Source organism: Nilaparvata lugens, chromosome 10, assembly GCF_014356525.2.
Source record: "Nilaparvata lugens isolate BPH chromosome 10, ASM1435652v1, whole genome shotgun sequence".
NCBI lineage: Eukaryota > Metazoa > Arthropoda > Insecta > Hemiptera > Delphacidae > Nilaparvata > Nilaparvata lugens.
Genome location: NC_052513.1, coordinates 30278473 through 30291918, shown reverse-complemented (window position 1 = coordinate 30291918; position 13446 = coordinate 30278473). Strand labels below are relative to the sequence as shown.

The window sequence follows — 13446 nt, the reverse complement described above, 5'->3', positions numbered from 1 at the left end:
TACTGGTATGTTTGATGTAATATAAATTAATCATTTTTCTTTAAAATTATCAATTATATTGTACTCTTCATGAAAAAATTGTTCAATTATTAAATAATAGGTACATTAATTTCCATAGTTTATATTGAATTTATCTCTTTCCTGTATAGGGCTACTTGTAATATAAATATAAAGAAAATAAATAAAAATCTCAGTACCCTTTTTTTAAAAATATTTTATCACAAAATATTTTAAAAAAGGGTACTGAGATTTTTATTTATTTTCTTTATATTTATATTGAATATTAAGTTGAATAATTTAATTTCTATATGTTAGAGAACAATTTGGCTATGATGCAGAGCTAGAAAACAATAGTGTTATCTGCTTTGTCGAATGATAGTCAAGGGTAGCAACACCAATGTTAATCAAATACTGTCATTATAACGTGGACCTAACAATAGCTGTAATGTAGGCTACGATATATTAATTGTTATAGTTTTTATTATCGGGTGAAGTAGTCGAACGGCATGATTAAGGAAGAGTCTTTCGAATCTCTTACCATGGAGAGAATTACACTGAGTAAAATAAGTTCAGCTACGTTAGCTGATGCAGTCACACTGGCTTGCATTTTTTGCAACATAAAAAATCGTGATTGTTGTATAGTTTGTTTAAAATAAGCTGACACTTGGAGAAAATATCCATGTTGCCAAATTGTGCGAAATTTCGATTTTTCCATACAAGGGCATAAGACTGGATATATTCAAATTGACAACTTCGCATCGACTGTGTGTTGTTGAATTGTATACATCCTGTAATATAAAAATATTGAAATTTCCTACAATCTGGCAACACTGATATTTTCTCTAAATCTCAACTACTTATTTTATACAGATTACCGTATATAGTGGGAAAGTTAACGTAGTTGGTAGGGAAAATTGCAATCCACTAACCATGCTAAACTGGTTACATCTAATTTTATTTATTCATTCGTGGACAGAATCACAAATCATATGATTATGAAGGAACAACAGGCTTGGCCCAAATCTATTCCATTCCCAAATTTTGATAAATTAATAAAATGTTCAAAAATAGGTTATGTTTCTACTGTAAAACGTTCAAGTTCAATTTTCGTCCAGAAATATATTTCAGCTAAACATTTTGAATTTAGAGAAATTAAAACACCAAACTATATTCAAATACAACACTTAATTATCACTTCATATTGAATTAATCAAGTTATTTTATAAAAGTTTGAACCCAAAAATTTTTGGACTGTCAAGCAACTGGTTATGCTTATATTCCACATGTAGGCCCAGTCGTTGTCCCAGTAACCCAACATAGGGCAATGAAGGCCAGCGCTGGCAAACCAGCGCTATATTGGGCCAAAGTGTAGATGCGGCATCTACAGCGCTTTTTCATAGCAGCTATAGTTAGCCAAACGAAAATGGGTCCCTCAAGGTCAAAGCTTGCTCTTGACACCACCACCCGTCTTTACCAACACTGTTGCCACTTTGTACTAAGGGTGGCTAGTAAGTGAGAGTGTGTGTGAGAGAGGGTGTGATAGTGAAGTACCGTATTGTTATTGTGGGGAGTATTGTTTGTCTTATCTGTACAAAGCCTGGATGAAGTGTGATGGGAATCAAATGAGAATTCATGCAAATTGAAAAATGCAGAGTGAAGTGGGCACTACAAGAATATTGACTAAAATAAATAAAATTACATCACTCCACTTCCAATTGATTATTATAAAAGTCTTCAAGTAACCTTTATGAAGTAATAGCTCAGTTTATAAATAGTTGCATTTATAAAGAAAAATCTAATCATCATTATAAAATTGGATTTCTTGATTTCATGACTCAAGAAAGAGTTATACATTATACATAACAATATTCTTTCCTTCATTTCATGATGTTGAAGAATATAGCGGATGATGGGAGGAGGTAACGGGGGATGTTATTGTTCTAACTTCAAAGAATGACATAATAGAACTTTTGAACCTGATGTGCTCAAAAGAATTTGTGACAGGTAGTGACGGAAAAGAGGAAGAGGAAAGGAATGAGAAGGAAAGAGTGATGTTCAGGGTGTAGAAATATAGTCAATATATATAGACTGGTCGAGTGAGGGGTGGCCACCAGTGGCAACATTGCAGTGGCCTTGAGAGACCTATTTTCGCTTGGTCAACTATAGTGAGCGCTAATAATGTGTCTGTGCAGCGTGCTTTAGGGTTTACAACTAAAAGGAGAGATGATAGAGCGAGAACAGTATTTGTTTCAAAAAATGGTTTCTTTATGTTGTTAACTAATCTTGAATCAGTGACGTGCAACTAACTATATTTCTAACCCACTCTGTAGTTGGAAGTGAGAAATCATTGAATTCACTGAACAGTTCGTGTAATCAACAAACAATTTTACTGAATATGAATAGCTGCCGGCAAAACCAAGCAGAAAGTGTGGATGCACTGCGCATTGAAGTTCTCTGTCAATCAGCAATCGCCAAATGGAAACAGGAGCTGTTCCCGGCCCTGATAGGAAAATAGTCAAGCTGTAAACCTGAACTAAGCTATGCGGATTATATAATAATAATTTTTATTTGCCATAAATAACATAACAAAGTAAGATTGATCAAGATCTACTTCAAATGGACTTGTGTAATAACTAAAATCTATTATTATGGTCATAAATATACTGTATTACAAAAATTATTTGTTATTTATTTCATAAATTCGACTCATCGCATCTCGCAGTACCACTTGCATTCTTCTCAAACTACATCAATGTTAGCGGTGCCGTAAGGACTACTTTATTCTGTTTCCGAGAAGTCTCTTCTACCAACAGATTTGAAAATATTGGGCGGAAGATAACAAGTGACAGAATGCAATGATTCATTGTAAAATCTACAATAAAAACTTCTATGAGAAATTATAATAATATTTCGCTGTTTTATTTCAACAAATACCTGCATGAACTGTTATTTGACAACCCTTCAAATTCAAATAAAGAATATTAATTAGTTTCCATAGTTCAGAAATTATAAATAAATCATCAATTAATATGACTTAAAAAGTTTGATTGAAAAAAGAAAAGAAAAATATTTACAATTTGAATGCATTTTTTTCGAGGTATGGTAGATTAAGCAATAAATTTGATTTGAAAAAAAATCAGGTGGATTCCGTGCTTTAAAAAATAATATTATTAACGAGGTTCTGTGATTTAGAGGAATTTTGCAAAGAACTAATTTTATAACGAGTTCCAAACTATAAAAATGCATTCTTGAAATGATTTGAATTATTTATCAAGTTAGTCTTTTGATTTATCATTTCACAAGCTTTACCGGTACTTTATTTTCTTGCTAAGAAATCAATTATCACATTCTCCACATTCAACTCGATAGAAGCAATATTTTTCAAGGATGATGTTTCACTAAAGACCTGGGCTGGTATTTTGGTAACTAAATGGATTATTTATTTAGATACAAGGAACAAATTATAGTGTTATGATGACAGCTTTAGGTGGATTCCAAACCACAGACAAGTAATTTTCAAAAAAACAAGTATCCAAAGTGTTACACATAGATTGATTGACTCTATTCAATCAAAATACGATATAAAAATTATTGGTAGCTAATAAAAACAATTTTTTCTGTTATCAGGGAAAAAATGGCGCAGGCCTACGATTTCGCCCTGGAAAAGATCGGAATGGACATCCAATCGTACTCGATTTGGAACGATTACGTGCAGTTCCTTCAGAGTGTCGAAGCCATCGGATCATACGCCGAGAATCAGAAAATAAGTGCTGTCCGAAAGGTCAGTCGTTATAAACTCATAATAAAAGTTCAATCCAATCCTTGAAATAAATAGGATCTGTTATATCTTAAAACAAGAGAATCAGAAAATAAGTGCTGTCCGAAAGGTCAGTCGTAATAAACTCATAATAAAAATTCAATCCACTCCTTGAAATGGTTTTTATCTGGTATATCTTTATAACAAGCGTCTCAAATAGGCTACCGTACATTTTTTTTGTTTTTCTTTTCTGTGATTTGTAAGAAAATTCCATGTTTAAATGATATTTGCTTCACATTTATGAAATATGAAACATTTTTTACTTATAAAGAATTAAATTAAAAAGAAGAAACAGATCTGGACAATTATGCTTTTCCAAAGTGATTTGTCAGAAAGTACGATACCACGTTTTCAAGATATTTACTTTGAATTTTATGAAATATGAAACATTTCGAATGTATTCGATATAGAATTAAGTTTAAAAAACAGATTGGATAGTTGCTTTTCCAAAAGTTCAATTGTCTATTTTTTAACGATGATGTTCTTCGAAGGATCTGGGTAGGAATTCTGGTAATGGGAGGGACTATAGTGAGATATGGTGACAGTTTCAGGTGGATTATAAACCACAGGAAAATGATTTTGCCGATCATAACATACTGTATGTTAGTAATTGTGGCATACCAAGCAGACATCGTTCCAATTGTAGAACCAATAGCTCGACGCTTATCTCAATATATGCGATAAGATGCTTTTGTCTGCGAGACACTAATCCTAACATAATTGAATGGATTAATAAACTTGTATTTGAGTAGTCAATCAATTTATAAAAAGTTAAAGGCCTATTATTTTGTTGGAATATAATATAGGCTAATTCTTGACACTATACTATATTCCTTCAATTATTATGCATAATCGAAATCTTCGTGAAACCTTTGCAAATATATTTGAATCCAAGACTTTTCACTGTTATTTAAAGCCGACTATTGTTGATTATTACAGTCTTGAACGGGTGACTGTATAAACATCACAGTATTAGAGACTAACATCATCATAATTATAGCTTCACAAAAAAGAACTACGTATACTATTGGCTCGAACAAACAATGAAATTTGGAAGATGAACACCCTCATGCTATCTTTTCTTTAAGCTTGTACTAATTCTTTCAAAATTTAATTCAATCCTCGAAAATCGATCGAATCCCCTTAAATGTTATCACTCATTTGTGAATAAGTTTATTTTTTAGTTCAAAACTTTTTAAATTACCCAGCTCAATATTTTACAGTTTTTTTAGTGCTTTAAAGTGGGATTTCGTTATTTAATTTGGTTTTTAATCTACATAAAATGTTTATGTTTATATGTATTCACATCGGAAATCGGACAAGTGAAGGAAGCCTAACCTACTTTTTGAAATGTATCATCACCTAAATTTGGAAGAAAACAATAACACAAGGAATGTCTTATTATTTTATCTACCAATGTTTTCACATCGGTGTTGTTTGTTACATAAATGAATTCAAATAAAGTTTAATCGATGCTGTTGATGCACAGGTGTATCAAAGAGGAGTGGTGAATCCGATGGTGAACATAGAAGCGTTGTGGAAGGATTACATGGCGTTCGAGCAGGGCATCAATCCGATCATAGCCGAGAAGATGAGTATGGAGAGGAGTCGCTACTACATGAACGCCAGACGGGTGGCCAAGGAGTTCGAGGCTGTCACCAGGGGACTCAACAAGAATATACCCAGTGTACCTCCTACTGGCCATATGGATGAGTTGAAACAGGTATGCTTCATTCAGAAACAATTGTCTGAAATGTGACCTTAATAACCTTTTCGGATTGTGTGTTTGAATTGGAATAGGAACAGTTTTGGGCTTGAGCCTGTTGATCCTTACCGCAATTGATTGTAATAAATAAATTTTAATTGTAATTTTTAGTCAATTATTTACTTTTTTATTTATTATTTCATCCACTGACCACCTGTAAAGGGGTGGGTATAAGGATTTGTCAATGTGTAATTAATCAACAGTAAAATATTATCTATCCTCTTAAACCTCCATCTTGAGGTCTGTAATCTTTATATTCCTCCACTGAGTAGGCACATATGGATAGCAGCTCTTTTTTCAATAAAATTCTGAAAACTTTACCTGACGTTTCTTTTATGTGAGATGTCAATAAGTTGTACATCCGGATACCTGAACTCCTTAACCCTCGCTCATACATAGTACTTCAGTGTGCATCATCTCTCAAATTATTTCTGTTTCTGGTAGAATATTGGTGAAATGTTTCTCCTGTATTGAATTCATTTATGTGTTTTTTCAAAAAGCAGATTGTTTCCAGAATATATATATAGGCTTGGGAGTGGGAGGATTTCGAGTTCTTTGAAGTAGGGCCGACAACTAGTTCGAATTGACAATCCCATATCAGTGATTATCAGTCATATCAGTGATTATAATCAGTTTACAAATTATCAAGTTGCATAATGTTTTGTGACATAACAAAATTTGATACATGTGTTTTAAATTATAGAAGGTAACAAAAAATATTGAAGAAACATTGAACAATTTTATGCTGAAGTAAATAATCTTATCAAGTCTTGTAATTCAGAAGAATAAGAGGATAAGCTACTGTAAGCTTGGATTATATTTGGTGTAGCCGACTTGACCAACCTCGTTCCTACACTGATCGAATAAGGATAAGGGAGTCAAAACAAGAAACTTTAAGAAACTAATCCTGTAAGGAAAAGCTGGTTGAATTTTCATCAGTTTTTGTATGATGCAGTTCAGAAATCTAAATAATCTAGAAGTAATCAGCTCATATTTTTTATTGCTTGTATAAAAAATTGAACATTTTTGTGCGAATTTTGATATGTAATTTTAGTAGATAATAATATAATATGTCCAATTGTATGAATTCATCTATATGGGCAGTTATGTATGACTTTTCTGTTGCTCTTACAGCCTAATGATCAATAAATTTCGTCTTGAATCCTGAATAATCTGAATGCTCGCATGATATGCAAGCCTCGGCAAGCCTTGGAACTATCATGCTTCCACTCTAAATTTACTTTCCAGTCTGGTAACATGACATTAGGCTAGTCACTAACTTGACGTTTCATATGTGCGATATGACTAGTCGAAAACTGTATGTTCGTGGCAATCACTTCCGACGCAGGTGTGCAGTAGTTTGTGTCCTCTTGCAAGTCAGCTTTTACAGAACACTGTAATCGCATGTCAGTCGTAAAGGTTAGACTAGCCACTTACGGTAGAACATGCATGTACACACACACACATGTATGACGACATGTGTATCATGCATGTCCTACCGTTAGTGGCCAGCTTAATATTTCGCATTCACGTTACGACTGTACAGCTGAAAACCTGAATGTTATTGGCAGTCTTTTCCTACGCAGTTTGTGTGCTCTTGTAGGTCAGCTTTTACAGAACACTGTTTGCTTGTCAGTTGAAAATATTACTTGAGTGGCTGGACCAAGTCTCGTAATAATAATGTTCTGTACGATTATTCTGCATTCAATTTGCATTTATGTTTGATTGATTAGGTTCTGGCTTTTGATGTTGATTGTGCATGCATTAATGTTTGTTTTGTTGATCAGGTTGACTTGTGGAAAAAGTACATAATGTGGGAGAAGTCGAATCCGCTTCGCAGCGAGGACACTGCGCTGGTGACGCGACGCGTGATGTTTGCCTTCGAGCAATGCCTGCTCTGCGTCGGACATCACCCCGACATCTGGTTCGAGGCCGCACAGTTCCTAGAGCAGAGCTCCAAGATTCTCGTCGAGAAGGCGGTATGCATTTTATCAATCAATCCATTTATTTTACAAACATAATACAAATGTTTGAAATTGACATAACCTACATAATACTTGGACAATTTGAGACAAAATTAGGAAATTGAAGGAGTTTTGGGCAATAGCCTGTTTTTTCTTTTCCGGCTATTAGTATTGTCTGCTCGAATAAATGAATAAAATAATAAAGAAAAATACATTTCCTTTATCTTGTCTGTTGTGTTTGTAGATGGAATATACAGAGTGTCCTCACGAACGGTTTAACAGCCCAACACCATAGATTATACATGAAATTTTCAACAAAAAATGTCCAGTAAATTTTCTTTATATCGACCTTAGTTTTCGAGATATATCAATTTTTCTATCTATAAAATAGAATTATAGTACCTTTTTTAAAAATTAATTAAATAATACATTAAAAATACAAATTATAACAACTAGTTTCAGTGATCCACACCATCTTCAGGTTTTGAAAAATAAATTTTAAATCCGGGTACTATAATTCCATTTTATAAATAAAAATAAATAGCCCTGAATTCATACATTTTAAGAAAACAATTTTTCTATGTTTTTAAAAACGTCAATAACTAGAAAACTATCAGTCAATACTTTTGCACTACAAAGCAAGACATTCTCTTGTCATACAACTCATTTTAACATACTTGTCATACCATTATTCAAAAACTATCTCCCAGCTTTATTCGGAATTATTGGTAACCCACAAATCATTATTGGATTATTATTGGATTCCCTTATATCAGTGTCAAAGTAAGTGATCGGTAAAGTGAAAATATAATTTCCTTGAGTTCTAATTGGTCTTTTACCACTTAACCCGGCCGAGCAAGTATGAAAAGTCCCATTAGAACTCATGGTAATTATATTTTCACTTTTCTGATCACTTCAACTGACACTGATATGTGGGAATCCAGGTTTATTCTTCCTTACTATTTCTCATATAATCTCCTGTCACAGATTCAATATTTTCCCCACTTATATCTTGTACACATTTTACTCTCATCCAAACATCTCACCTCCCCTTCCCCACCCCCTGACACTCATATGGGAATCCAGCTTTATATGGATTACCAATAATATTACAAATAAAGCAGAAAAGTTGTTGTTGGATAATAAATCATAACATTATTCTTTCCTCGAAACTTATTCAAAATTTGGGAGAAAGACTGTTTTGGGCTATGCCTGTTGTCTTCTCCCAATCATATTATATTGTATTAATGATTTGTGTTTGTCAATGGAATAAATAAATAAATAATGCAATGACTGACAAGTCACTTTCAATGAGTTATATGACAAGATACTGTATCGCTCTAGTCAGTTTCAATGAGTTATATGACAAGATACTGTTTCGCTTTTTCAGGTTAGATGATTTACTTATTTTGTTGATTGTAATGTTGGCATTTTCAACAGTATATCACTAGATAAAAATATTATTATTATTATTATTATTATTTACTAGATGAATGAGATCATTCTCCTCATAATGAATGGATGAATAATGTTGTGTGTTTTGTAGGATGTAAACTCGGCGAAACTGTTCAGCGACGAGGCAGCGAACGTGTTTGAGCGAGCCACTTCGTCGACTCTGAAGCACAGCATGCTGCTCTACTTCGCCTACGCCGACTTCGAGGAAGGCCGCATGAAGTACGACAAAGTGCATCAGATCTACGCCAAGTTCCTCGACATTCAGGAAATCGATCCTACTCTGGTCAGTGCTCGTTACAAACATAACTGTACTCTTTAGATTTTTTTGTATTTTTTCAAAAGGAAAAGATTTTGAGTAGAAGAAGAAGAGGAGGATAGGATGAAGAAGAAGAAGAGGAGGATAGGATGAAGAAGAAGAGTAAGAAGAGGGAACAGGATACCAATGAGGAGGAGGAGGACAAGAAAAAAAGAGAAAGAGGAAAATAATAGAGGGAGAAGGATAACAAAGAGGGGGAGGAGGACCACGGTGAGAAGAATACGAAAAAAGAAGGAGGAAATGGAAAAGTAGAAGAAGTAGAGGGAGTAGTATAACATTATGAAGGAGGAGGACGACCATGACACGACGAGAAGAAAGAAAAAGAAGGAGATGGAAAATAATAAGAAAAAGAGGGAGGAGTATGACAATGAGGAGGAGGACGAGAAGAAAAGAAAGAGGAAAATAATAAGAGAGAGGAGAAAAACAAAGGGAAGGAGGAGGAGAACGACGATGATGAGAAAAAGAGGAAAAAATGAAGAGGAGATAAAAATAAGAAGAAAAAGAAATAAAGGGAAGAGTATAACAATATGGAGGAAGAGGAGGAGTAGGAGGAGGAGGACGATGACGACAACGATGATAAAAAGAAAAAAAGAAGTAGAAGATGAAGAAATGGGAGGAGGAGAAGGTTCACGAAGAAAAAAGAAGATGGATAAGAAGAAGATGGAGGAAGATAACAATGAGAAATAGGATGAGGAGGACTAGAAGAAGAAGATGATGAAGAAGAAAAAGGTGATTGAGGGAGAGAAGAAGAAAGAGGAAGTGGAGGAGAAGATGTAGCATTGATTCTACTTGTAAAGAATCACTGTTAATTCTGATAGTTTAAAGTGAATTGTATTATATTAGAGGAGGGGATACAAGTATCCCTAAAGGATCAAAACTATAAACGCTCATGATTATTTAAACAAAATTCAGATCTTCTCATCGCTAATTTTGCTCAGCACGTTTAGGTGGTTCAAAATCCTGAATCTAGTGTAATTAGAAAATAATTCAGCTATTATTCTTGATGTTTATCTAGTAGATGTTGAATCAAGGAGGCTAAATAAGAGGCTAATGTTCATTGTAATCTATTATTCAAGTTCAGCTCTTATAACATTTACTAGGCTTCAAGAACTGGCTGTATTTTGTTTTTCAAATAATCAATAACATACAGCAAAATGTAACAGAATATTTCATATTTTCAGTCAATACACTCGCCCCTAAAAATGCGTCAAAGTGGAATTTATCAACTCATTGTTATTGTTCGAACTTTTGGATGGAAAAATCGTCCCTTAATACAATTTCAATAAAGTATCTATAGAACCCACCAAAATCCATAATGGAATGACTCTTATGATATCACCTTGTAGTCAGTGTAGTTACAAGATGTCAACAGTCACAAGAAATTATAGAGTTCTTGTCACTTGTGTCATATTTATTTATTTGTTGATACAATTACAAATCATATGAATATGATCGGGAGAGAACAACAGGCATACGGTAGCTCAAAACTATTCTGTTCCCAAATTTTGATAAAGAATAATAATATGCCTGAAAAGTAGGTTATGTTATATTGACTCTTGAAGGCAACATTCAACGCACAGGAGCTGATTTCATCCGAGCATAATGTATGTCGATTCGTTGTGCGGCATGAAGAACAGAACACATCCACATTCACGCAATGCTCTTTTGGTGGAGCACTCCATAGAACAGTTTTGTCGCGTGTAATATTAAAAAAGTCCATGGTTTTCTCTGTTGTGTTGTAGCATTGATTGGTGGATGAAACTTTGTAAATGAAACCATTCTCATCCACAGGATACTTTATAATATTAGTTCAGGCTCAATGTGCATTGCTTTAACTGAAGACGATGCCATCTCATGAATGGACTTGAAACATCCCAAGGATTGTGGCTTGTAAACCGAAATGTATTTTTCCTGCCAATAAACTTGTCTTTCAAATCCATCAAACTATAGCCTATTTGTGGTTCCTCCACTAGAGTTGGGTACTGCGTTGGTGGAACAATGATTTTACTATAATATTTATGGAGAAAAATCCCGCTTTATCATTTAAATGTGATCATTTCCCTATAAACGACGGAAACCCATGAATTGTATCTTTAAACTTGAATTTTAAAAAACACTTATGGAGTGAAAATGCACTTGCATTGCACTCACTTTCTTGAAGAATGTGCCGAAGTGGAAGCAGTGCGCGGGATATGACATGATAGTGCTGCCGCCCGTCATGTTATTGCAGCTTGCCATATGGAAACTAGGCTTTTAGAATGTGAATGAGTCGAGCTTCACAGATCAAATTACACGATTTCAGATGAAGTGTTAAGAGTAGTATGTGAAGTAAATATAATTTTTAAATGTCTTCATATTCTGTGTACCGTATTCTTCATGACAACATATATTTTGGTTGGATTTCAGGCTTACATCCAGTACATGAAGTTTGCAAGACGAGCAGAAGGAATCAAGTCCGCGCGAAATGTATTCAAAAAAGCACGAGAGGATTCAAGATCGAAATTTCATGTAAGTTACGGTATACTATTTATACATGCTTTTGCCTTACAGAATTTGGATGTATATCAGTGTTATTATAATTCTGGTACATTGATTTTATAACAATGCAATAAGATTCAAGTAAATTCAACTTGTGAAGTCTTTCAAAACAATCACGTTAACCTTCTACAATAAGACTTTTTAATCACAAGACATTATTGCAAGTAAATTTATTTGTCCTCTATCAAATTTTAAATTATTTTAGCCTAAATTACAAGTTTTTAAGCCTCAACGGGCCTTACAGCTTACGCCGGGACCTTAACGTGCCCAATCGATAACAGGAGAGTGACCAGGAATTATAATTTCCTTCACATTCTGTTCAAAGCTCTTGAAATAAATTTAAAGTCTCAAAAAATAAGGCTATATACAGTATTTTAACGGTTACTTCTATTTCATTTACAGATATTCGTATCAGCTGCTCTGATGGAATACTATTGTAGTAAGGACAAAAACATAGCATTTAGGATATTCGAATTGGGATTGAAAAAGTTCTCTGACAGTCCGCAATATGTTCTCTGTTATATCGACTACTTATCACATTTGAACGGTGAGTATAATTCATTCAGCTCATTATTATGAACTAAAGCTGTATTGCATGATATTATTATTGGTATTGGATGTAAATAAAATTCACTAGAAATTAATAGAAAATTTGAGAGTTTGTCTTATCAATACTCTGTTTTGACAATGACAGAATACACTTTCAATAACATTTCTTTCTATAATAAAACTGTCCAAATCCATTCTTCAGCTAGGCCTAAATACATTTGCGATAATCTGATAATTATTCAAAATTCATTCTATTTCCGTTTCTATCATTTTTAAATAGTAATAGCGGTTTGATTCGTTTAACAAATTAATTTAACTTGTTAATTTGTACAGCTATCCTGCATTTTTTGTGTTTTCAAGTTGTATGTCAAATGTAATGTTTTTTTTCTGTTGAAGAAACAGGTAGAAGAGTTCAGGTAGATCAATTTTTATTGAGAAACTTATATTTTCAAGTGTTGAATTGATAAATCAACTCCATTTATGTTTCAGAGGACAATAATACCAGAGTACTGTTTGAAAGGGTTTTATCTTCAGGAAGTTTAGAACCAGAAAAATCGGTGTAAGTAGCTATTACAAATTCATCAATTTTCAATTTTTTTAACCAGACACTATTAATTGCACTTATTGTAATGTAATTTATCTGTTCGAACACTCCATCAACATTGAACAACTCTTTCCTATGTTGATGTTTTGAAGGTATCAATTATCGGGAACTACGAGGGTACCTAAGTCAATTATTATCCGCAATATAGGTGTATTTTTCTTTATGTTGATTGGACTGTTGATTTGTATTGATGATGTATTCTTTGTTCATTTGTGCTTGTATCTAAGCTAGTTTCAAAGAGCTATTTCAATCCTATGATCACTTGCATGCTGTTAATTATGGCATTCATTTGTACCAAAGAAGAGTGTAACGATTAGTGAGCCAACCGTTTTTCGTGGTAGGAGAGTGGACAAAATGTATTGAATTTCATTCATAAACACTCAGTTATGGTAAAACACTATTCCCGTACAGCACTGAAAGTTTTGATGAATTTCCCTT

General features: G+C 33.6%; 1 protein-coding gene across 2 annotated transcripts in view; it reads left to right on the top strand.

Annotated features, from left to right (window-relative positions):
- LOC111056257 (protein suppressor of forked) overlaps positions 1 to 13446 on the top strand; it is a 30913-nt gene that overhangs the window by 7961 nt on the left and 9506 nt on the right. For both annotated transcript variants that reach the window (XM_022343601.2, XM_039437182.1), the window contains 7 exons: positions 3628 to 3781; positions 5307 to 5540; positions 7370 to 7561; positions 9093 to 9284; positions 11724 to 11825; positions 12258 to 12402; positions 12894 to 12963. In XM_022343601.2, the coding sequence (XP_022199293.2) occupies positions 3628 to 3781; positions 5307 to 5540; positions 7370 to 7561; positions 9093 to 9284; positions 11724 to 11825; positions 12258 to 12402; positions 12894 to 12963 (1089 nt within the window). The remainder of the gene's footprint in view (positions 1 to 3627; positions 3782 to 5306; positions 5541 to 7369; positions 7562 to 9092; positions 9285 to 11723; positions 11826 to 12257; positions 12403 to 12893; positions 12964 to 13446) is intronic.